This window comes from Sceloporus undulatus, chromosome 2 (genome assembly GCF_019175285.1).
Source record: "Sceloporus undulatus isolate JIND9_A2432 ecotype Alabama chromosome 2, SceUnd_v1.1, whole genome shotgun sequence".
Lineage (NCBI taxonomy): Eukaryota > Metazoa > Chordata > Lepidosauria > Squamata > Phrynosomatidae > Sceloporus > Sceloporus undulatus.
The window spans coordinates 19852304-19879158 of record NC_056523.1 but is presented as its reverse complement, the minus strand read 5'-3'; the positions used below and the strand labels follow the sequence as shown (position 1 = coordinate 19879158).

Here is a 26855-nt window from a genome sequence, read left to right as displayed (position 1 = left end):
TAATTTAACATCAATTTTGCAAAGTTGTTTTTGTCACAACTATTACCATTACGTTCAGTGATATATGGCAATTATGATTTATGAGTAACATTAGTACAAAAATCTTTACAAAGGATTCTGTATGGTGTGGTATGGCAGGAGGTCAATGGGGGAGAGTGACAGCATGAGTTACCACACCGGGTTACACCAACCCTAGCAATGCCGCTGCATGCCATACAAATAGACTTGATCAGGGAATACACCAGCCTGGGCCTGCAGGACTTGAGCAGAGGACACTGGGGCTTGGAGGGGTTGACTCAAGGACAGTTAACAACAAACTCAGAGGAAGCCATTGGCAAACCCCCCCTCTGAACAAATCTTGCCAAGAAAACCCCCTGACAGGTTGGTGTTAGGGTTACCATTAATCAGAAACAACTTGAAGGCACACAACAATACACACATAACATGTTCCTCATTATCTATACGGCATGAGAAGATGTGTGTGTGTGTGTGTCTGCCTGTCCAGAGACTCATCTCTGCCATGAATGCTACTGAGTGTCCTTGGGCAAGTCACACTCTCTCAGCCTCAGGGGAAGGCCATTGCAAACCCCCTCTGAAATAATCTTGCCAAGAAAACTCTGCGACAGGTTCACCTCATAAGTCAGAAATGATTTGAAGGCACACAACAATACACACATATGATATTCCTCACTATTTATATTGCATGAGAAAATGTGTGTTTGTATGTCTTTCCCAGAGACCCAGCTTGGCCATAAAACCCCACTGGGTGACCCTGGGCAAGACGCCACACTCTCTCAGCCTCAGAGGAAGGAAAGGGCAAACTCCCTCCGAACAAATCTTGCCTAGAAAACCCTGTGACAGGTTCACCCTAGGGTTGCCATAAGTCAGAATTGACTTGAAGGGACACAACAATGATACACACATATGATATTCCTAATTATTTATATTGCATGGGAAGATGTGTGTGTGTTTCCCACAAGACCCAGCTTGGCCCTGAAACCCCACTAAGTGTCCTTGGGCAGCCCACACTCTCTCAGCCTCGGGGGAAGGCAAGGACAGAGCCCTTCTAAAGAAACCCTGTGACAGCTTCACCTCAGGGTCACCATAAGTGGGAAATGACTTGAAGAAGGCCCCCAATTTATGTTTTTATAATGCTATTTTCTTATATCCCCACCTTTCTCCCCATATAGGGACCCAACCCCAAAGGCAAGGGGGGCTGGCTGCCTGAGGGGAATGCCAGGAATGTGCTTGTGTGTGTGTGTGTGTGTGTGTGTGTAGGGGGTGTCCTTGTCTGTGGGGCTCATAATCCCACCCCATTGAGCAAAGCAGAGTCTGTGGGGCAGAATGCCTGCCATGGTCATCCTCCTCCACTTGGAGGGAGAGGCCTTAAGGCAGAGGGCCTTAAAAAGGGAAGAGAGGCCATGGCCCAGATGTGTGCCAATAATAATGAGCCCCCCTCCCTGGCTGCCCCTCTCCCCTTCGCCAGCCATTCCCCGCCCCTTTCCCATTGTCCTCCCCTCCAGTTGACACACAAAGACCCCCATCTTCCCCTCCTCTCCTCCTTTCTCTTGTCTCTTGCTTTCTTCTCTTCTCCTTTTCCTTCTCTTCTCTCTCTTTTCTTCCCCTACCCCAGTTTTTTTTCCTCCCCCCCATCTTGGGTTAAATAAAGGGATTTGAAGCCATGGGGCTGGAGGTGGAGCTGGGCCATGGATTAAAAGAAGCGGCTGGCTGAAGAAGAGAGCTGGAGGGAGAGAGAGAGAGAAGGCTCTTTCTTTCTTCTTTCTCATTCCTTTGCTTCGAGCCGCAAACTTCCTCGCAAAGCTTGAGGAGGAAGGAGGTGGAAGGGAAGGGGGTTTAAAAAGAAGAAGGAGATAAAGAAGAAAGAGAAGGAGGAAGAGAGAAAGAAAAGGACCTGACTAATCCAAAAAAGCCCTCCTCCTCCTCCTCCTTTTTCTTCTGCTCTTGACTCAGATCCGCTGCTTGAATCCCCTCCCTTCCTTTTGGGCTTTGGCAAAAGGAACTTCGGATTTCAGAAGAGCTGGAGGCAACACAAAGACACAAACACACACCCAGGTTCTCAGCCAAGATGGACCAAGCGGAGGAGCCAGCAGCCCACCTTCTGCCCTCCATCTCCAAGACCAGGCTGGTTTGAGAGTGAGTAGAAAAGACTGATCCTGGGTTCCCACCAGAACCAACACTATTCTGTTTGTTTCTTCCTTTCCCCCCTTGGCCCCAAAAGGTTGGGGGACTTCCTAGCCCTTTCTTGGAAAGAGCCTTCTTCACAGCCCTTTCGCTCCAAGATCTGAGTTTCCATTCGGTGTTGGCTTTGAGGGTGTGTGTGTGTGTGGACAAACCCTGTCGATATCGGCTTAACTGGGATCTGAACCACCTCTCTGCTCTGCTCTCTCTGGCTCCTCCTGGATCCTCAGAAATCCTTGGGATACATAGTATTTTTCAGCTCCTACTTGGATCTCCTGGTTCTTCTCTGGACACCCCTTGGATTCTCTCCAGCTATTGGGACATTCCTTTTTTGGATTGTTAAGAAAACCACTTTCTGCACCCAGTTTGGGCACACCTGGATCCTTGGGATTTTCTCTGGCTATCCGGGATCCCATGAAAATCCACCCATTGGCTGCTCTGTTGCTTTGGTCCCCTGGATCTCCTCTCAGCTGTTGAGATTTGAGCTGCTCTTCCCACTGCCTGGCTGCCTTTTTTGTTTCCTCTTCAGGAATCTCAGCTTTTGACCCAGTTAAGAATTTCAAAAGGCGAAGCTGCTGGGTACCCAAGTCGATTGAGCATCCTCACCTGGCACTGTTGGGTTTTGCAGCCTTTTGCACTCCAGGGATCGCTTGAAATTCTGAAAGTCTCTTACATTAGGTTTGTATTACTCCTGTCCATATCTTTCTTATTTTGTATATACTTATGTATAAGTCTAGAAATGTAGGTCAAAAAATTGACCCTGAAAACCTAAATCGACTTATCCATGGGTCAATGTAAGTACTGTATCTTAACTCTTATTTAAAAGAAGGAGCCATCTCCCGGTGAAAGAGAAGAGTATAATCTGTCCTGGAAGCACTGACCCCCTCTTCTCTCTCATCCATCCAGCTTTAAGAGTGAGCACAAAGAGTTATGTCTGCTGGAATGTATGGCTACATTCTTTGACATTGTTTTCCTTTGCTTCATCTTTTAGATCCTAAATTTCACTCTTGACTTATGCACAGGTCTTATCAAAATCCATAATTTTGGCCCCCAAACTCGCCCTCGACTTATACATGAGGTCAACTTATAGTCGAGTATATACAGTAATTCCATGTTTGTCCTCGTTGTTGCTGTTTGGTGCCTTCAAGTTGTTTCTGACTTATGGTTTTTTTTCTTCGTAAAGAAAGTTCTAGACTTAGATAAGATGACTATAAATTAAGAGATGAAACATCAGAACAGTTTCTAGATGATTGGAGTAAAGGGCTTACACATTTGGAATACAAGCGGGGCCACATGACTACAAACTTAATTAAGATCGAATAACTTTGCTTTATCAAATCTTAGTAGTGTGACGATTTAAAAACAAAAATGTAGTCACCAATAGCAATATATGTAAAGGACAAACTTCCCTTTATGGATATGTGGATATTAGCACGAAACAAGAAAATAAGATATCATTAAAAACTTAAATACCAGTGAAATGTGAGACAACCATAAGAAATTATTTAAGCATATGACAAATTTGATTCTAATAGTTGGTAATGGGTGTCTGAAGATACAGGAAGCCTATCAGTAAAATGAATGCTTGGTTCTAAGAAAATACCAAACCTGTAGAAAGAGTTATGTTTAACTGTTTGTCTAAGATTGTTTGTCCAATATCTTTGTTGTCGCTGTTGTTGTCTTATATGTTTTTTATTGTCTGTATACATTTTAAAACTAATCATGGGATTTTCTTGACAAGATTTGTTCAGGGGAGGTTTGCCAATGAACTTCCCCTGAGGCTGAGAGAGTGTATCTTCCCCAAGGTTACCCAATGGGTTTCACGGCCGAGCAGAGAATCAGACCCTGGTCTCCAGAGTTACAGTATAGCCCAACACTCAAACCACTAAGCCACTCTGGCTTCCTCCTCCTCCCTCTTAAGAAGATTGATCTTCCTTTTCAGTCTTAAAGCGGAGCCATCCAAGATGGTATTTTTATTTCAGGTATTTAATTGTGCTGTAGCCTACTCTGGGAAATCAGAAAAATTAGCAGTGTAGTGTTCATATTTCCCATAAATACATCTTAATCCCCCTACTCAGTGGCTAGGCACATGGGGTTCTAGGTGACCTTTTAAAGCCAAAGCCACTTGCCATTCTAAACTCAGATTAAAGGAATTTTCCCTTCCCTGAAAGATGCAGCTGGGGAGGGGGAGATTAGGGCATTGGGCCACTCCCCATACATTTTCTGTCTCACCTAATTAAATTTTCCTTCAGTGCCCAAATTGCAGTAGCCTAAAATTTCAGCAGAACATTTTGAAATACAGTTTAGACAGCCAAACAAAAGGGACAGACAAAATAACCAAATAAATACAAACACAGCAAATTGAAGAGTTCTAGCCCACAGAATCATAGAGTTGGAAGAGATCACAAGGGCCATCCAGTCCAACCCCATTCTGCCATGCAGGAAATCTCAATAAAAGCATCCCCGACAGATGGCCATCCGGCCTCTGTTTAAAAACCTCCAAAGAAGGAGACTCCTCCCCTCTCTGAGGGAGTATGTTCCACTGTTGAATAGCCCTTACTGTCAGGAAGATCTTCCTAATGTTGAGGTGGAATCTCTTTTCCTGGAGCTTTTTAAACAGGGCTATCATATCACCTGTAAACCTCTTCTCCAGGCTAAACATACCCAGCTCCCTAAGTATTTTCTCATAAGGCAAGGACTGTTAGCGCCTCACTCTCTTGAATGGAAGAAATTTGTGGACTGAAGGAAGATATCATGGGAGACAGAATTCTAATGAGGGGAAATACATACATTTTAACACACACACCCTCCTGCTACACCCTTGTCTCCATCTTTTTGAGGGTGCACAAGGCCATCTCCTCTGTAGCTGAATCTCAACAGGAACTGTAGTGAAATGCACTTGATTCCTGCTGCGTCCCTGCTGCTTGGTATCAGATTGCATTTCTCGGTGTAAAAATGCAAGAGCTCCATGTTTCAATCTAGATTAAGTAACCTGGGTTGCATCCTTTTAATTGGTGTTCTTTTTTTGGCTCTTGAGCTCAATATGTAGTGCTATTTTAGCCTTATTTATATTTGGTTTACCCTACACCCCTGGCTCTGTATTCAGTTGTTCTGCAGGCAGGATGAGAAATATGGATTTAGAAGCACCACTGCAAGATTAAAATGTTTTGAAGAAAGAGCCATCAGTGACTGTCTCCTCCTCCTGTTCTTTAACCTCTCTCTTCTCCTGTTGCCCAAAATACAGTCAAAGCATGTAGAGAGATGAACCAGTCTTGAGGCTACTGGCTGTTGGGCTTGTTTGCTTCCTTCCTTTGGGTGCCTGGTGGTCCTTGTGTGGAGATCCACGTGTGGAACTGTCACACCCACCCCCCACAAGACTGGGGAGGGGAGGGAGGGTGTGTGACGTGTGCCGGAAAGGATGAGTGGATTGGGTGGGTGGGGGAGGGAAAAAACAAGTCCCAGGCGGAGCCAAAAGGAGGGCTTTTCATCTCTCTGTCTCTTTCTTTCTGTCTTTCTGAAGCTCTCACAGTTCTGCTTTTCAACCCCTCCTACCCCACTGTCCTTCCCCCTGGTCCTTACAGTTGTTCCTCCTTCCTTCCTTCATCTGGCCTTTCCCTCTTCCTCCATCCTTCTGTTTCCCTCCTTCCCTGAATCTGTTGTTCTGCCTCCACACCACTTCTTCTCCATCCCACCACAGCCCCTTTGCCCACCTTCCATCTATCTATCTTCCTTTCACATGTTTTTAATGAATAATTTACCTCCCCTTAGTCTGTGGTCTCTTATTTTGCTCCAATATTCCCTTCTATTTCTCCTCCTCCTTATCCCCACCCACCCCTCTCTCCAAACCTTTTCTCACCCATACCCACTTTGCTCTGGTTATCCTTTTCTTTCTTTTTTATCCTCCTCTCCTCTACTTTCCCTCATCTCCCTTTCCCTTTCCTGCTGCCTTTTCCTTTATCCACTTGAAGACAGCCTGCTTCTTTATTATTTTTCCTTTGGTTTACACCCTTCTAATTCTTGAAGCTCCTTTCTCTTTTCATATCTTCTTTCTTTCTTTCTATCCTTCATTTCTTTTTTTTACTCTCCTTTTTCCCCCCAGGTTTTTTGCCTGTTTCCTGCCATTCCACACTTCTCAGGCAAAGATGTCGTCGGCTCCTGTGCTACCAGAGTGGAAACTCCAGTTGCTGGAGCGCCGTCGTAAAGAGGAAGAGGAAGCCCGCCGGCGGGAGCGGGAACAGCAAGACCGCATGGCCAAGATGCCAGCCTGGAAGCGGGAGATCATTGAACGACGACGAGCCAAGCAGGGCTCCAGCACCTCCTTCTCAGAGACAGGTGGGCCAGGGGGAACTGAGAGTGGAGCAGCCCCTGTAACTAGTACAACACCAACAGGTCCAGGAGGAGAGCTAGAGAGTTCTGTGCTGCAGGAGAAGATTGGGCCAGTCCACCAAAACCCTTTCATCCAACTGGAGAAGCGCCGTTACAAGGAGTCTGCCCCAGCAGAGAGTGACCTTACCAATGCTAAAGCCAAGCAGATTGTGGATCTCTATGGGCAGATCCCAGGTGTCCGCACCCTACGCGCTGACAACGTCATCATCATTGAGACAGTGCCAGGAGCACCACCAGCACAACTTGCCAGCGATCGACACTCAGGGGAAACCAAATCAGGCAGTGTGGAATCCCTCAATGAACTGTTGGCGCGGCGTGGGGGGGAGTGTGACGGAGATACGTGCTGGGGAGGTTTTCATCGTCAAGTCCGCTTTAAGCCGCAGTGTGGAGGACCTCAATTCCATCGGCAGAGCATCCTTGCCAGAGCAGCGCCGAGGGCGGGTGAGCAAATTGCTGAGCCGGTTCAGCCAGGAGGACAGCAGTGGGACAATGTCACCACGTCCAGTGAGATCCTTGAGTACTGAGAATCTGATAGAGAGCAGCTATGTAGCGAGAAAGCCAGGCCACTCACGGGTAGATCCCAGTCCAACCCGGCAGTACCATGACAACACACCCAACCCTCCCCGTGACCTTCCAGGACTGACCTCTCCAGTGCCCTGCACTGTGGCATCTTATCGCAGCCAATTTGAAGCCAAATCTGGCAGTGGGGAAGCCTGGCCAGACAGCCCCCCAAGACGCTCGCCAACTACAAAAACATGGAGCAGGGAGGCTGCCTCTCCAGAGAGAGGGCTCAAAGCTGAGAGCAGTGATTTGGAGGCTTCTTTTGAGATCTACCCCGCACCACCCCCAGCCTTGGTCGCTGAAGATGATGTCCAGGGCAAGGCCTTGGCCAACCTGCGTCTCCATTCCCGGAACTCCTTTGTGGTGGTGCCGCGGCGGGGATCAGCCTCCCCACCCCCAGAACCCAAGCAGGAAGCCAGCCCTTCCCCTCTTCCTCCTTCTCCTTCTGTCAAGCCCCCAGCCCCCACTTCCTGCTCCTCACCCAGCTGTGAACAACTTCTCCCGGACTCTGAGGAGCTTCCCGAGGCTGAGGCCATGAAACGTGCTGGAGGAGGAAGTGCCGGTGTTAAGGAGGATGTCAGAGTGGGGGGGCTTGGCCCGGGCCTCATCCCCCCACCCAGCTGTGCAGCGTCGCAGTGGAAACACTATCACAATCAATCCCCGCAAAGCCCCCATGGCACCTATCACCACAGCAGTGGAGAACGGCATTGAGAATGACATTCTCCCAATCATGGCACCTGTAAAGAAGCGCTATCCCACAGCTGAGGAGATCCAGGTGATTGGAGGGTATCTCACTCTGCAAAGATCTTGCCTTGCGAAGAATGACCCACATCGGAAAAAGGTAGGGGAAGCTGTCTGCCTGGCTCTCTGTGAAGCTAAGTTTTGCAGCTCTTTTGCCCACCCACCCCTTCTGCCTTGGAGCCTATCTTTGTTTATTTCCTTGTTTTGACCTACACTTTCCCTTTATTTTTTTCATTTGTTCTTTCAGCAGCTTGCCTGTTCCTCACACTGTTTTCTGACATCTTCCTTCCTTTTACTCTTTCATTGCTTTATCTCTTTTTTTATTCAACATTCCAAAGCAACTGGAATCTTTCAAGTCAGGAATTGCAGTGGGAGATGACTTCATTTGACGTTCATCTTGTTAAAAGCTGTGGGATTTGGTGGCAGCAACTAGGACCTAGATCTGCTTTATGATTAAAACTTTCCATAGCTTGCTGGCTTGCTTTAAAAAAAACCCAAAGTAGAAAATGTACTTTGTCTTTGTAAGGAAGTCATTGCCTTTCCCATTTTACAGCTGAGCAAAGGAGAAGTGAAGGATATGGAAGTTTGTTCACAGCTACCTTGCAGGTTTGTGACTGATGAGACTTGAGCCCCCTGTCTCTCAAGATCAAAGTCCAGCACTTTAGCTAGAAGAGGCTTCCTAACTTTCCTTTGGCTACCTACCCTTAGTATTCACCATTCGTTATAGGCTCAGGAGAATTGGGTGAAGGAAGGATTTGTTTTGGTTTTTGGTCTATTAAAAGATGCACTGGATACACAATAGTTTTACTCATTACCATGTAAGGAATAATAGTTAACAGCTTCTAGGATGTCTGATCAGCAGCCTAGTGAGATACACTCAGAGTGCTTCCGGGCAGCTGGGTTCTGCTGCTACCAGTCAAAAGACACTTTGCAACTATGGCCTGAATCCTATTGGTTCTTCCCAACCAGAGTCAATCAGTTGTTGAATGGTGAGTCAACACGTATCCCTTGAATCAGTGGCTCTAGTCTCATTGGGACTGATAGGATTTAAGCCAATATCTGTATCCCTTGTAAAGTTCTATGAACAAAGCAGCATGATTCCCAGATGAAGTACTTGTCTGTAAGCACCTGGGTTATTTTCCCTCTTACTTTTTTGTCTCTGATCAGTCTTTCTTTATCTCTTCCCTTCATTCCTCTTTCTCATTTCCTCCTCAGCAGTGCTTAGAGGAACTCTCCTACATCCTGAGAACTACATTAGACCTCCCCCATCCCTCAAGGCAATTTTTAAAGAAAGCTGACTGTGGTTGATTTCTCCCATTCAACCAACAATTCTCATAGTACCTTGCAGCATTTTTGCACAAGATACCAGAATGGGCATCAGCTTTGAGCTTCTCTCACTTTATTGGTGTAGTGCTTGAACATTGTTCCTAGGGAAATTGAATATCTACCTTGTCGGCAGTGTAGGTTTTACATTCCTTTGCAATCGGCTTGGGCTGTACCCCATGGGTTTCTGAGCCTCACATGTGAAAATGGTTCTTCGACATCCTTGGTATTTATAGACAGACCCCAGGAGCCCCAGCCGCAGGCCAGATCCCCTGTTGTGTTGGCTGGGTTTTTATAAGCACATGTCCAAAATGCAAATCTTCTGCAAGTTCAAAGTGGGGGGATCAATATCATGGTTGTAGTTAACATGCAATTGCTTGCTCATCTGTAATTTCATCAGGAGTTGGCTGTGATCATTTGAAAGCCGCTGCCATTGTTGTCAAAGGGACAAAAGCTCACTCTGTTAAGGAGTGAGACGTCAGTGGAATGTCTTAAGTCCAGTTGTATCCCACAGACACAGGAATAGGTCAACTGAGATTAGGGGGGCAGGACAAACAGATAAGGCCATTTCAGAGAATGTGTTGTAATTTCCACACTAATATTGCTGACCTGAGAGAAAGATTTGATTTGTCTCCTGGCTTATGATCTTAATTCAGCACCCACAAATCAAATTTAATTTAATGCACAAATTAGAAATTCAGGAAAGATCCCAGCCCCAAGACCTGGTTTTATGCACTAAATGTTTTACAATTTGTAAAATAGGATGTGGCATATAAGAAAGGAGTGTTGAACCTCTTCCCCATCCACTATTTCTCCCTTTCGCTTCGTTCCTGTACCTCAGCTTCTACCCGCTTGGGCTCCCAGGTACCTGTTTTCTGCTGCTGTTCAGGGGATCAGTGTGGGGGCAAAAATTAAGCTCCTCTCCCCATACCACCTCTCCCCTTCCACATCCTATGTAGAAGATGGAGTGAGCCTGTTTTCTGCTGCTGCTGAGAATAGAATACAAACCAATGGATTCAAATTACAAGAAAAGAGATTTCACTTAAATATCAGAAAGAACTTCTTTATTGTAAGAACAGTGGAATAGACTGCTTTGGGGATGGGGTGAACTCTCCTTCATTGAAAGTCTTTAAGTAGAAGTAGGTGGGTATCTTTCAATAGTGCTTTAGCTGTGTATTCCTGCATGTGGCCCTTGTGGCCCCTTCCATCTCTTTGATTCTAGGGCCCTGTACAGCGCCAGCCTATGGGCGGAGCGAGGGCTGAGCGTCCACACACTCAAAGCCCTACTGTTGCCGGCAGGATGTCATTGCGGTGCGCGCTGGTCTACACGACATGCACCATGATAACGCACCTCCGAATGGCGCAGTGCAGAAGGGGTGTCGTCATGGCATGCCATTGCACCTATGCCACCCTTTCCAAGGAGCAAGAAGAAGCTGCTTTTTGCGGCTTCTTTTTGCTCCCTCCGGAGGCCACAGCATGTAGTTGCCATGACCTCAATCTGGGGCAAAAGTAGGTGGCATTGAGCCGCCCGTCTGTACAGCCCCTATGATTCAGGTTGCATCTGCACTGCAGAAACAATGCAGTTTGATACCACTTTAACTGCCGTGGTTCCATTCTGTGCAATTTTGGGATTTGTAGTTTGCTTAAGCACCAGAACTCCCTGACAGAGAAGGCTAAATAGCTCACAAAATACAGATCCCAGAATTCCTTAGCAGTGAGCCATGGCAGTTAAAGTGGTGTCAAACGGCATTATTTCTGCAGTGTAGATTGCCTTGCTATTATCCTTCGCCACTGCTTTTAAGTGTTTGTTGGAGACTGTGGTCTGAATCTGGTGTGGAGAGCATGTGGTGTTCCAGGTGTGGTTGGACTGTAAGTCCCAGAAGCCCTAGTGAGCACAGTCAATATTGAAGTATGCTAGGAGTTGGAGTTCACATTTGGTGGGTCACATTATTTCCATCCAAGATCTAATTTGTAGAGTCAACTAGAGTTGAATCAATGAAACTACTGAATCAGTAAATTTTATATAAATGTTAATTTATCAAATTTCCATTGATTAATAGATCTTTCTACATTAATCTAGATGGGACTTCAAACTAGATTTAAGGATTTCCCACACTTCTAGTTTGGCATTCAAAGCATCCGCGTGGATCCCTGGCTGGATCTTCTGAGAGAGTTGCATAAGAAGCAGGCCTGTGACTATCTTCTCCAAAGAAATGGGAGTGTGGGTGGGAGACTATATATACAAGTTTAATTAATGCAGAAAGAAAGTACATGAACAGTAGAGGTTAGGAGGGAGCCTGAAGGTGATTTTGTAGAGAAAAGGGAAGAGTTGCAAAGACAGTTAAAGAGAACCAGGAGCCAAAGAAATGACCATAGCCGCATCAGCAGTGTATTTGCTTACTGTAAATTGAGCAAGACAGGACATGTCAAAACCAGAGAAGAATGTATTGCATATCTTCCAGGCAAAGCACAAAAATTATGGAAAGCTTGTGATTTAGGCCTATGAGTTAATAAGGTAATTGTCTAAGATATCCTGGCTCTGTTTCCATGGGATATGGATAAAAACAAAACAATCTGGGAGGAAATAAGGGAGTTGGATTGAAATTCCTCATCTAAATTTAGGAAAACAATCCTGTATCTGTGAGTTTCTCAGTATTCCAATGTGAGAAAGCAGTTACAGATAAGTTTTGCTTAACTCCCATAATACTAGAGTTACCTATTAAGGGTGAAATGGGGACTTCCCCCATGAAATTGTCCTTCGGTCTCCAAATTTGTAACACTGCAATGATTTAAAAGTTCTGTTGAGCATTTAGAAATAAGAGTTAAGGCATCCAAAGAAAAGGGGCAAATACAGTTAACAAAGGAAATCTAACACACCAAACAGAAGAGCTCAAAGTGTGAATTATTTTTTCAACATCTCCCTTTCTGCAGGGCTGGAAATTTGGGGATAGAAGGACCATTTCATTTGGGGGCTGCATAATTCTTCTTTGGGTAGACAGTAGGCATTTTGAGCCTCTTCCATTGCTGCACACCTGCAGAAGATTTGGGATAGATAAAAGGAAGCACAATTTGTTTATTTATTTATTTACTTAGAATATTTTTACCCTGCTCTACAGCCACAAAGGCTCTCAGAGTGGCTATGTAATGATGATGACCAAAGTGGGCAGCTTTAAAAGGGCATTAAGCAAACTGATGAAACATTGAGCTATTAATAACTATTGATCACAATGGCTAGACAGTATCTGTAGTATTTGAGGCAGTATGTGTCAGGCCAAGTACAGGGGGAAGATGAACAGAAGGGTGCTATTATGTTCATATTTTCCAGAAGCAGCAGACTGACTATTAAAATAAATAAAATCAAAGAGCTGGAAGAACCACAAGGGCCATCCAGTCCAATCCCCTGCCATGCAGGAAGACACATTCAAAGCACAGATGGACATCCAGCTACTGTTTAAAAACCTCCAAAGGAGGAGACTCCACCACCAGGATTGTCTTACTAAGGTAAGACAGTCCTGGACTAGGAAGAGCACTGTTTTTCTTATGGTATCTGAGAAAGTCAGACCCTTTCAACAGGAGTAGGGTCAGTACAAAGATTTTGTATCCCTGGTCTACAGATCAAGAGGCCTTTAACACTAATACAGGAATGACACGATACTATATAGTACTATCATTCCACTTTATTTGCCATGGCTCCATATTATAGAACCTTAGGATTTGCATTTTAGGGATGAGTACTTAGAATTTTCTGCTCTAGTGTCTCTAGAAACTACAGACCTCAGGATTCCACAGGATGCTGCCTTGGGATTTAAAATGGAATCATAGTGCTATAAGTGTGTAGTGAGAAAGGGCCCTGAGTGATGTGTTGGATTCTAACCTGCAGAGCATATGTGAAATATTATGTCTTTAAGGAGGGGACTAGTTACTTGCTAGAGCAAACATCCCAGGTTCCCAATCGTCAATTTGAGATTTTGTTGGTGGCAGCAACTTTTTCTTGACTTCCCCATTCCCTGTCTGGTTGGACTCCTCTAGTTGTTGTTGTTGTTGTTGTTGTCATGCCAAGTCATTTCTGACTTATGGAGACCCTAAAGCAAACTATTGTGGGGCTTGTTCAGAGAAGGTTTGCCATTGCCATTCTCTGAAGCTGAGAACATGTGACTTGCCCAGTGAGTTTCATGGCCAAGCAGGGAATCAAACCTTGGTCTCTAGAGTCATAATCCACCACTCAAACCACTATGCCATGCCCTTATGAGCATAGCCAATAGTGAATAATGCTGGGAGAGGCAATTCAGCAACATCTAGAGGACTACATATTTCCCACCTCTGGGTTAAAGCATCCAGCCTATGCACTTGCCTCCTCTTGAGGAGCAGTATCTGAGACAAGATTGCACTCCCACAGTGTTGGACTTCAGGCAGTGTGCATACGATCTATATGACCACATGCCACCTCAGACATGCTTCCTTCTTTGCAATGCCAGCCGCAAGAGGCTGGAGCCAGCGGTTCCAAAATTTTCTGCTTGTAAATGGTGCCCAGTGTTCACTGCATGAGACAGGGCTTTTGTAATCATTGTGGCTTGGAGAGCATCTAGCTAGCTCCATGCTGGAAGACATACGCCATTACACAGAGGCCCCAAGACCTTCCCCACAAAAGCCTTTTTCATTCCAGCAACCTGACTTCATGCTCTGGGGGTCACTGGATGTGCTCCAAGCAAGAGTAGCAGTCCATCTCTTTTGTGCATCATAAGGGAGTTATTTAGCAGCCTCGCCAGCTACGTGAGAGGCATTCTGGCTATGTCTTTGTTGCTGAGTGCCAATGCTGTTTTCTGTAGTCAGCTTCAGAAGAAATGTTACCTTGAAGACTCACATATCTTTCTGCCTGACTCCTGCCTTATTAATTGTGCCCGTTCCCTCCCATCTCTATTGCCAGCCTCTTATAAGTCTTTTGCAATATTTCCTTACTGGAGAGAAAAGCAAGTAAGAAGAAGCTGGGGTATCTGGAGTAGGTAACCAGCTATGGGGGGGGGGTCTTTTGTCAGCTTAAATCATTATTGATTAAGGGCATTCTTTAGTTCATAGTACTGGTGTCTTTAAGGGTTTCTGCACTACACCTGGCCTTTGATGCTGTTAACTGCCATCAAGTTGACTATGACTTATGGCAGCCCCTGAATGAGAGACCTTCAAGTCACCCTGTCATCAACCTGTCAGATCTTGTCAGCTTTCACAGATTGTCAGGTCTTGAAGATTCTGAGACGTGGTTGCCTTGATTGAGTCCATCCATCTGGAATGTGGTCCTACAGCAAATGAAGCCTGAAGATTCCCTAGAAGCTAAAATGATTAAATTGAGCCTATCTTCTGGAGTACAGTTTTCTTCTTTTCCTACTGTCTTCTACCTCACCAAATAATACTGCCCTGTCTAGTGAATTCTGTTTTCTCATGATGTGGCCAAATTATGATAGTCTCAATTTAGTCATATTGGCTTCTAGGGAAAGTTCAGGCGTGATTTGCTCTAGGACCCATTTATTTGTCTTTTTAGCAGTGCACAGTATCCATAAAACTCCTCCTCAGCACTACATCTCAAATCAGTTGATTCTCTTCCTATCCGCTTTCTTCACTGACCAGCTTTCAAAACCATACATAGAAATTGTAGATATGATGGCATATAACATTCAGTGATATTTCTTCACACTGCAGGATCTTGTCTAGTTCCTTCATAGTCCTCGCTTCCTAGTCCTGGCCTTCTGATTTCTTGGCTGCCGTCTCCATTCTGATTAATGACTGAGTCATGGCATGAAAAATTTGTTTCAGTTATTGTTTCAGTGTCTTCATCATCTACTTTGAAGTCTTGTAAATAATCTGTGGTCATTATTTTTGTTTTTGTAATGTACAATTGTAAATTTGCTTTTGCACTTCCTTCATTGATTTTCATTAATAGTTGCTCCAAGTCTGCCCTACATTACACTATACAGTGCGCCCGCATCATAGGCTGAAAGCCGCGTGGGGAGGAAGGGGTGGCTCGAGCACACTCAGAATTTGCTTTACGCAGGGGAGTCTGGAACGGATCCCCTGCGTAAAGCAAGGGCACACTGTATTACACTAAACTAAGTTTGAATTGGTTTGGCGTTGTTGGCTCCTCAAAAGGAACACTAGGAATTTTCTATTCAGAGGCTACAAATTCTGCTGCAGCCACCAGCCATCTTACAGAACTGAGATTCTCTAGAAGAGAAAGTCATAATAATTAAAAATGGGGTAGGCAACATCTCCCTCCGCTCTGCCTGTTTTTGCAACTTTCATCACTGAATTTGTCACTGTGCAGTCAGTGGCAAACACACATACAAATATACCCCCCATTACCCTGGGTTTAAAAGAAGTCACACATGAAGCATAAAGTGTTGTTTTGAAAATGAATCACATTTAACCTTTCAGAAGAGCAATTTGGCTTCATAATCTAGTGCACACTCACACCCCACACACCTTGAGGTTAGGTCAGGGATTTCCTGCCTCAGGGGATGGCAGTGGCAAACCTCTGAACAAATGTTGCTAAGAAAACCCCATTATAGGGTTGCCATAAGTCGGAAACAACTTGAAGCTGCACAACAGTTCTGTCCTGGCCCAAAACACATTGTAATAGAAATACCTATATCTGATAAAATTTGGCCTGGCACAGCATTTAAAACCTAGACAGCCCAGGCATAGAAATTGATCTTGGAGTCTTGTCATCTTTAATTTCAATTAGGTTTGTGATCTGGCCTGGGGAAAAAATGCTGTATCATATCCAGCCTTAATTTCAGTTCTGTTTGCAAAAGTCAGCCAATTGGGGGTTGTTGTTTTTTTAGTACAAGAGCATTATTGTTTGTTAGGAATCAAAGGTAATCAGAAAATGATATATTTTCTGCATAGTGAAATTGCCACCACTTTTCTAACAGAATTTCTGTCCCTGTCACATCAGAGGTAAAAATTACACACTCACAGCTCTGTTTCCAAGTTGGACTTCCCCCAGAACTGTTTCTACTTCTGATTTGACCAAGTTTTTACCCACAGAAATTTAGCCTGTTGTGTTCCTGTTAAAATATCAGAGGTCATCTAGGGAACCAAAGAATTGACAACCCTATTCAAAATATTCCTAAATTTCAGATCCCAGTAATGGGATTAAAAGAGGAAAGACTGTAATATCATTGTGCTACTTTTTACTCTCTTTCATCTGAAGCATCCAGTTGTGGCCACTGTGGATCGCTTCAAAAATTATGTTTTTAAAAGCATACACTTGCTTCCTTACGTTTCAGCCTAAAAGTGTAACACAAGTATACAGTCTAGAAGTCTTAACAAAGGTAACACAGAAATACAGGAAGTGGATAGATAAAACTCCACTTATTCATCATCCAAGCACATTTGCCATTTTCAGCTTCCTTTAGTGTACCACTGTGATGTGTAAAGTAGCCTGGATAGAATACTGGTACATACTGTATCTCTCCTGTTATTTTTCTAGTTCATTCTGGGTAATCAGAACCTCACATAGAAATAAGGAATTTATGGCAATGGTACATTTCAAATTAGGTGCTCTCTGAGTTAGCAAACAACAGATGAACTGTTGAGCTATTATTGTCATTATATATCAAACTTTTTACAATCACTCAATCACCTTCATGACCAAAGACATAGCTGTTAGTCTGGAAAATCAGTATGCAAAGGGATCTTGTAGGACCATTGAGACTAAGGGGGGATACAGACGGGCAAAAAGGGGCGGTGAGACACTGCCCCTTTCTCCCATTGATCATTGCCACGGCAACCGCACATAGCGGCGATGATGCACCCAGAAAAAGGAGTCGCGAACACGGCTCCTTTTTTGGCCACTGACGAGGTGCCATAAGTGCCCTGCAGCGGCACAGTGATGTCCCTTGTGTGCCATGCTGTTTGGACATGGTGCATGAGGTGCATAATCGGCGTGCACACTATGTGAACACATGCATGCCAAAAAGGTGTCTGGACAGAGCGGTAGGGCTCGGAAGCATGCTGACGTGCCGCTCTCCCGAGCCCTAAAATTGGCCCCAGGCTGGTGCATAGCACCAGTCTGTACCGGGCCTAACTGAAAGAAAGAAGCTGGTAGCATGAACTTACGTAGACTTGAAACTATTTGCATCTGAGGAACTTGCATCTGAGGAAGTAGGTTGAAGTCTACAAAAGCTCATGCTGCCAGCTTCTTTCTTTCAGAAGTGAGTCTCAAAGGTGCTGCAAGATCCCTTTGCATACAAATACGATCTGTGGTTGTGTGTTTTGGAGTCCCTCGTATAATGTTTTGCCCCTTGGTTGAATCATCTCCATACTTACACTATGGATAGCTTGGGTTTATGCTCGTTTAGATGATCAGTTGGTATATAGTTTTAGTGTCATCTAACATTTTGCTTTCCAAATTCTGCATTCTTTAGAATTTCAAAATGCTGTATGCCTTAGGGAACCAGGTAGGTAGGATTTCTGAACAGAGTTTGGGAAAAGTTAACACATATTATAATTATAGTTCTCGCCCAGCCACTATGGCCCATGGCTATGTAGCCTCGGGAGTTCTGGGAGCTGTAAATCTGCAAAGTAGTGTTTCCAGGCTCTGCTTCAGAAAAAACAAATCTGTAATGTTGACTATTAAGCTCTGGTTAACAAGTGCATTATCAGTACACACAAGCGAAGTGTACTTGTGCAGGCACAGATCCTATCTTCATACCATTGAATGGGTACAAGATAGCCTGATTGTCATCTCCACTTATGACATGTGTGTTTTGATCTCTGCCTCCCCCATCCATCAGAGTGGCCTCCATTCCACCCAGCCTGTTTGTGACACCCCTCGGGGAAATTCCAGCCCTGCCTTTTCACTCCTCCTTTGACTCTTCTTTTCCCTTTCTTTATGCACAAATAGCCCTTTTATCTTGTGGACTGCTTCAAGCAGCTAGGCCTGGCAGGAGTCTGCATCCCCCTCCCTCTAGCTCCCAACTGCATTCTTTGGCCTGAGCTGCTTTTGCCTGGCTCAGGCCCATACCAGAGCCAACACAAGGGCCTCTGAGAGGAAGCGAGGCTGGCTGACATCAGCTGAACACAGCCGCTTGCTCTTGGCCTTCCTCTTTGTAGGGAGTAAAATCTGTGAGAACATCTCTGGATATTGTTTTCTTTCTCGCCTGGGCAAAAACCTCAGTTAGGAAAGATAAAATTAACTGAGACTGTGCCTGCACTGCAAAATTAAAGCAGTTTGACACTGCTTGAACTGCCATGACTCCATATTATGAAATCCTAGGATTTGTAATTTGTTGAGGTCTCTGACACAGAAGGTTAAATATCTCACAAATGCCAGCACGGTGTAGTGGTTTGAGCATTGGACTGATTCTGGAGTCCAGAGTTTGAATCCCAGCTTGGCCATGTAAACCAATTTGGTGGCAAATCACGATCTGTCAATTTCAGATTATGGCAATGGCAAACCTCCTCTGAAGAAATTTGCCAAGAAAACCCCATGATAGGGTTGCCATAAGTCAGAAATGACTGGAAGGCACACAACAAGAAAAAGAATCTGATTTTGGTAGGTGAAAGGGTACATCTTTGGCATTTTTGACATGATGGGAGGGAAGCAGTTGGAACAGACCAAAAAAATAAAGGCCTTTGGCACCTGAGAAGGCAATCAGTTTTCTTTGTGGCATGAACTTTTATAGACAATAGCTTAGTTCATCAAATGTACTTATTTAGGGTTTGTTTTTGTTTGTTTTTTTGTTAATGTCCACCTAAATACAGACTGAGGCTCAGCAAAAGTAACAGTCCATTGAGCATGGTAACATACTTTATACTGATGATAGGGAGAATGAACCTTCAAAAGAATGTTGCTTTCTTCATGGCCAGTGCCAGTGTCTTGAGTAATTATGAGCCATGGGAAAATGTTAGCAAACAGAGCATCTTGTGTTAGTAAACAGAGCATCTTGCAGGGTTGAATGAAGCTGCATCTGCCAAATGCCATCGAAGTATAAAAGCAATTGTCAGTGGCTTCCTCTTTTTCTAGACCCAGGAACTACCTTTAGCCACTGCCTACAACTTTGGACATACGTAGATGTAGCCCCTTGTGTTTTTATCCCCATTCCCCCTTTTTACCTTCATTTTCTTTTTCTAATTCTCCCATTTCTCCCTTTTGCCCCCTGCCTGTCATCTCTCTGTCTCTTTTTTATTCTCAGCTGTGGCACTGCTGGAGGTAAAAAGCACCACTTTCTAAGAAAAAATATAGCAGATTCTGATACTCATGGCTGAGAATTCATCCACAAGAGAGGCTGTGCTTCCATGAAAAGAGTCTCAAAGGCAAGCCTTCTTTCAAACAACCATCTTTTTCTCAACATAACTGAGCCACAATGCAGCTCAATGACTAGTTTAGAATAATGGAATCATAGAGTTGGAAGAGACCTTAAGGACATCTAGTCCAACCCCTTGCCATGCACTCCAGACAGATGGCCACCCAGCCTCTGCTTTAAAACTTAAAAAGAAGGAGTCTCCAACATTCTTCAAAGCAACATATGCCACTGTTGAACAGCCCTTACCATCAGGAATGTTTAGGTGGAAACTCTTTTCCTGTTCCATTGCTCTGGGTTCTAGCATCTGGTGCAGCAGAAAACAAGCTTTTACCTTCTTCCATATTACATTCCTTCAAATATTTAAACATGGCTGTCAAGTCACCACTTAACCATCTCTTCTCTAGGCTAAATATACCAAGTGCCTAAGCTGCTCTACTGATCTCTATACTATTGATGGGGTAACTTTTAAAGTTGCCAGATGTGTCTTATTTCAAAAGACTACCATACATCTGTTATCCTAATGTATAGATCTAGGGCCACTGTGGAATAGTAGTTTGAATGCTGTGGTAGGACATTAATGGTAGGATTCTAGGAGACTGGGTTCAAATCCCCACTCAGCCACAGAAATTTGCTGGATGATGTTGAGCAAGTCACATTCTCTCAGCCTTAGAGGAAGGAATGGTAAATCTTTTCAGACTAAATCTTGCCAAGAAAAACCCTATGAGACAATTACCATAGGTCAGATTCAACTTGAAGCTATAGATCATTATTCATTGTGGGTTCAAGATAATAGGCATGGTAATTGAGAGGGGTGGTCCTCAGTTTCAAGTAAATATGTCTAGGACTACAGTCTGGGGTATCTGTTAAATTATCTCCTAACATACCATTTGGGATTTACTGCCATATAATTTACACTCTTATCCTAATAAAAAATATAAGACACACCAAAGACCTACTTCCCAATAGGTCCTATTTCCCAATAACTACAGTAGGAAGTAGGTCTCTCATCTCCTCTTCACACATCAGCTTATTTTAAAAACCGTTTGGGTTCATTTACACACACCAGACAGAGAGAATATGCACAGACAGCTACATATATGCAGAGCGGAAGGGGAGAAGTAGGAGGAACTTTAAAGAGAATAATGTTGTTGCTGTTTGCCTTCAAATCATTTCCAGCTTATGTTGACTCTAAGGCGAACCTATCACAGGGTTTTCATGGCAAGATTTGTTCAGAAGGGGTTTGCCTTTGCATTCCTTCAAGGGGTCACCCCATGGGTTTTATGGCTGAGGGGGAATATGAACCCTAATCTCCAGAGTTATAGTCCAGTGTTCAAACCACTGCACCACACTGGCTCCAAAGAGAATATAAGTTCCTGGAAATTCAAACAGGAGAACCAGATTGTCCTTTCTGTATTCCAGATCCATGCCATGTGATATATGTATACTCTGAAGTAAATCCCATTAAATTCAGTAGAGATCAGTCTCATGTTGTTTTGCGTAGCATGATAGCCTCAGTTTCTCTATCTCCACTACTAGCCATTATTGATCGATAGCACAGATGATATGTATATCATCTACTCGGAAATAAATCCCACTGAATTCAGTGGGCCTTACTCTCAAGTAAGCGCATATCTGTTTTTCCATTCTTTCTGTGGACAGCCATTCTCTTGAAAGAAAGATTAGACTTTCTTCCAGCTGTCTTCTTAACAGATGCAAACTGGATCACAAGAACTCAGACAAGAAATCATAGTTTCCCACACCCTGTCTCTGTAGCGGCTGGCAGGACTGTTTTATTTTCCTGGGCCCTACGGTTTTGGCTGCTCCTCAAACTCCCTTTCTCCCCTCCTGGTGTGCTTTCTGCCAGCTAGCCAAAGGGCTTTTGGGTGAGCTTAGAAAGGATGCCAGGGAGTGATGACAAAACTTAGGAGTGGTGGAATTCCTCAGTGTTGGTTACAGGGATGTGGATTTCCCTCAGGGCTTTCTGCAACAGCTGGAAACTTTTCTGCCCAGAGAAGACATGCTCTCTTACTGGAATCACGTTCCCACCCATTCACATGCCCTCTGATATTGCCAGTGCAGTTCAGGAACTAATTTCAGAAGTCTAGCAGAGGAGCTATATCATGAAACACAAAATCAGAATTTCCATGCCATAATAGTTCCAGTTTCTATGTATGCTTGTAGAAGCTGGCAGGAAGAAAAATTCAACTCAGTTGAAATGCAGTGATGGAGAAGAGTTCTACATACGCTATGTTGTTGTTGTTGCTGCTGCTGCTGTTGTTAGCTGTCCTTGAGTTGACTTCAACTCATGGCAACCCTGTGCATGAAACATCTCCAAACTCCCCTGTCCTCAACTGCTCTGCTCAAACACTGCAGGCTCATAGCTGTGGCCTCCTTGGTTGAATCTATCCAATCTAATATGTGGTCTTGCTATCTTTTTACCACTCACCATTTTTCCTAGCATTATTGCCTTTTCTAGTTAGTCCTGTCTTCTCACGGTGGCCAAAGTACAGTATGACAACTTCAGTTTAGTCATCCTGGCTTCCAGGAAAAGTTCAGTCTGTATCTGTTTAAGGACCCATTTGCTTGTCTTTTTGGCCATCTATGGTATCCTGAGCACTTTTCTCCAGTGCCATATCTCAGATAACTTTTTTTTCCTTTCTGTTTGCTTTCTTTACTGTTCAGCTCTCACATTTGTACATGGTGATGGGGAATACAATGGCTTGGATGATTCTAACTTGAGTGTTTAGTTTTATATCTTTGCACTTTAGGATCTTTTCTAGTTCTTTCATAGCTGCTCTTCCCACTCCTAATCTTCTTCTGATTTCCTGGCTGCAATCTCCATTCTAATCAATGAATGCTGTGGACCACCAATAAGACAAATAAATGGATCCAAGAGAAAATCAAACCAGACCTTCCACTAGAAGCCCAAATGATTAAACTCTTGTTTCTCAACCAGGGTTCCCTGAAACCCTAGGGTTCTGCAAAATATGATAATGCTCAGAAAATTAGAACGTAGTAGGAAAAGAGGAGGATGGATTTATTAAAGGATAACTATAGTTGGATTGATTCAGTTAAGGAACCAAAGCCCTGAATTAGCAAGGCATGAGCAGGTCAGCTGATGACTGGGACTCTTAGGTATCTCTCCTTCATAGGGTCACCATAATGCAAAGCTGACTTGATGGCAAATAACAATAGCAATGAAGCAAAAGAAAAGGGAATTAGGTGCTAGGATTCTGGGACCCTGTTCCCTTTTATTATTTATTGTATTTATACCCTCCTTTGTCCTGAGATGGGATACATCTTATGGGAGGGGGGTTATTTTTTCTATATAGCAGAAGAACAAAACAACAGAAAATCCAGTCATCATCATGCTGAAATCATAATGAAAACTGTTCAAGAAAGTCATGGTGTGATCAGTCCTTGTGCTTTTAACAGCTACTGGATGTTCAGGAATTAGCCAGTTAAGCTTTTCATAGAGTGGATTTATATAGTATAATCTGCTAAATTTTGTCATCCGTAAGGCTGTTGAATTACTGGTGCCAGCTCTGAAGTTGGCAGATTAAATTCTAACCTCTGGTTTGGACAAAAAGTGGGTAATTGAGGTTACAGCAATGGCTAGGGCCAGGGATTTCTGGCTTAGGTGCAGGACAGTGAAGCTATTGGGATTTAAAGGCTCATGAAAAGGTTTACATTTTCCTGAGTTATATTCCACAGCATCTTGTGACAATGTAAAGATTAATATTGGGGGGGGGGGGGATTGCCATCTGTGGGTTTGTTTGTCTTTTACAACTTCTGTGCTTTCAGTAGCAGGTTGATATAAAGAAATTTAGCACCTGAAGTTTTCTCTGGTAGGCAAAGCTCATCTTGCTAAATACAGTATATTAGATTGCTGTTCCAGGCACAGTAAACAGGCAAGATTTTTTTCCCTTAAGTCCAGCAATTCTTAATTTATTGTGGCATGAACTGTCCTTTTCATGCATATGACGAAGTAGGCGCTTGTTAAGCAATGCTTATGTTTGGAAAAACTCATATGGTAAATGTAATAGCATCCTATATAAGGTGTAATAGAAATCTTTGTTGTATTGGCTGCAAGAAAAAAAGATTCTTTCCAAATTGAGCTGTGGATGTGAAGTGAGGATGTAGCACTAGGCACTTTCACCACATATAGAAGATTACATTCTGCATTGCTTAATCCAGGGTTATCACGCTGTGGTTCTATACTCACGGTCATTAATGCAGATTAGAATCCTCACTTTACCCCAAAAAGCATGTGATAAAAAGGTGGACACTGCCCACCCTGGCTATGTGTAAAAGAGCATTAAAGGATAACTAATCCACATCAGGTGATCTTGAGGAGACACCCTTGGAGAAATGATGTGTATGCCTGAAATGAGCATAGAAAATAGAAGTGACAGTGATTTTGAATGCCAGGTCTGTAAAATCATTGAACACTGCAGCAATTAGAGAAAATTTTCTCCTAGAATTTGAGAAAACTCAGTGAAATTGATTGCTAGTAGATTCAGAGTGTAACTATAGTATGAGGCTATTCTAGTTTAATACCACTGTAACTGTTGTGGCTCCAACCTAAGTAATCATGGAATTTGGAGCTTGTTAAGGTATGTTTATAAGCTTGACATGGTTCTGTGTAATATCCTACAAAATGGAACAGTGATCACTAGTACAAACGGTCTTTAAAAAGGTTAGACAGATTCACCATAATTCTATCAAGGATTATTTGTTATGACAATGAACCTCCATATACAGAAGAATATGCCTCTGAATAGTAAGTGCCCCCTGAAGGCATGTGGCCAGCTACGATTGGAAACTGAGTGCTGAACTGCCTGATCTTCATAGTTTGATTCAACCAAGTAATACCTATGTTCCTAATGTACATTGAGCCTTTTCTATCTATTGGGGTTTGGTTTCAGGCCCCCCATGGATACCACAATCCATGGATGCTTAAGTCCCATTATATACAATGGTGTAGTAAAATGTAGTAAAATTCTTACATAAAATGGCAAAATCAACATTTGCTTTCTAGAAATTTTAAAAAATATATTTTCAATCCATGGATGCAGAATCTGTGGATACAGGTGGAAGACTGAAGTTAGCCAGTTGTGTATCACAGGTTGCCTACAGAGTTCAGCTGAGCTCTCCTTTTGTCACAATACTGTGAACATTGCTAGCTCAAATTAATCCCTCTGTGTGAAAAGCAGAAGCTGCTTGTTAGACAGAAGGCATAGGTGACTGTCAAATGAGGCTAAGTAAATATGCAGACTTGGGGAATTAACAGGATTATCCTAGCCCAAATCTTATGAATCTGGGGTTTTTAAGAGCTGAATAGAGGAACAGATTTCAACAGATGTATCTTGACAGGTCACTGTGCTACAATGAGAGCAGAAATGACATCTAAGGGAATTTCCTCTTCCATGCTGCTCTTAAAGAGCAGGTGTCCTCTCAGGGTCATTTCACTTACTATAGGACAACAAATTCAGTTTTCTGCAACAACACAGAGTGTATCTATCTACACTGTAGAAATAGTGCAGTTTAATTGCTGTAGCTCCATCCTATGGAATCTTGGAATTTGTAGTTTTACAAGGTGCTTAGCCTTCTCTGCCAAAAGGTGTTGTTGCCTCACAAAACTATACATCTCAAGATTCTATAGGATGGAGCATGGAAGTTAAAGTGGTGTCAAACAGCATTATTTCTACAGTGTAGATGCACCCAGAATTGCAGTTAGCGACCACCACTTGAATTATGATGAGCAAGATGAGCGACCTTCCTTAAAACCAGAAGCCCCAGTATTTCCAAATCATGCCTCCCCTCCTTCAGTAAATTTCTAAAAACAATAACTAAGGGGACTCTTACAAAAGGAAAGGGGGACAGGACCCCTCTTCCCTCCTTGAATTCAGTAATTGAAATTACATGGCTCGATAGAGAGCCAGACACTAAATGTGATATTTATCACATGGTTCCTCCCTGCATGGCTGATTTGAAAAATGAACTCTAATAGCAGATCGGGAGGGGTCTGATTCTAATTGAGACCTTAGCAAAGAGAAGCAGTTAAAGTTCCTTTCCCAGAGCACAATGCATCCCAGAGCGCAATGCATTCAGCACTCTTCTTCTCCCCCTGCCTTGCTCCCATTCATCAGCCATGGAAAAGCACATGGCCAGCCTCACATCTGGCTCATCCTTCTTTAAATAAAACAATACAGAGTCAAAGACCAGCCAGGTGCATCACCTCTGAAAGTCATGGTGGAGACCTGCCAGCCATAGGGACTCTGGGGTCATTCAGACATCTTTTTTTTTTTAGCATGACAGTGTGAATCATCTCACTCACGCATTCCAGGTTTGTTATACACATGATGTGTATCTCTGCAAGTTCCATTGCTCACGTGTGCAATCATTCCAATAAAGATGGCGTCGACAATGCATTCAGAACACATTCATGGCATGCAGAGTTTTGTCCTGGGTCTATATGGGTCTATTTGCACACTACTGACAGTGCAGATCTTTTTATAAAAAACTTAGGGGAAAACCTGATATCGATTATCCCAGATTAGGTGGGGTTATTGGCAACCCCCCAAACTTAATCAGGTTCATTTGGGATGCGTGTGAACAATGGAGATTCAACTTGGAATTATCCTGGATCATTTTCACCATCTGAATAACCCTTCTGAATGCTCAAATTATGGAGAAGGGGCAGGTGGGGAGTCTTAATGAAATCCACAAGCCCCACTCAGTGACTCCTTCTAATGTTTAGCTGTTCTCCTGTTCCTCCAATTGGCCTTCAAAATCAGTAGCTAAAGAGCCCTGCATTTGTTATGGTTGTGTGCCTTCAAGCCATTTCTGACTTATGGTGACCCTATAATGGAGTTTTCTGGGACTGAGAATGTGTGACTCACCCAAGGTCACCCAGTTGGTTTCCATGGTCAAGCGGAAAATCGAACCCTGATCTCAGTTCTTTTAAAAAGTATGTGAGTGTGTGTATGAGAAACAGAGAGATTTGCAAATGAATTTTTTGTAGCATGTGCACTTTATACTTTCAGAAGAGGCTTTTCCCAGCCTCTCGACTTGTTAACCCTGGGAGTTTGAGGCCCACCGGCCAAGATAAGGGAGGCAGTCACCTGGGAAGGTTTTCTGTGTACTTGGTGGTAAACAGAGAAGATCCAGGCAAGTTGGAACGCTGAGGGTAGCAGAAGTGGGAGCAGTGGAATGGGGTTTGTGCTGGCCAGGGCTGTTCGCTGTGTTTTTCCAGAGGAAGTCATTATAATGTACTGAGGTCAGTGTTTATGAAGTTGCCTCAGTTACCAGAGAAGGCCTCTTTAACTCTTTACCTCTTTACAC

At 43.6% G+C, this 26855-nt stretch overlaps 1 protein-coding gene across 1 annotated transcript in view; it reads left to right on the top strand.

The window, feature by feature from the left end:
* The first annotated feature begins 1561 nt into the window (after window positions 1-1561).
* Window positions 1562-26855, top strand: part of PPP1R18 (protein phosphatase 1 regulatory subunit 18) — a 51724-nt gene continuing 26430 nt past the window's right edge. Inside the window, 4 exon segments of the mRNA XM_042447345.1 lie at window positions 1562-2877; window positions 6299-6902; window positions 6904-7731; window positions 7733-7987. Coding sequence (XP_042303279.1) covers window positions 6342-6902; window positions 6904-7731; window positions 7733-7987 — 1644 coding nt within the window. The 5' untranslated portion in view covers window positions 1562-2877; window positions 6299-6341.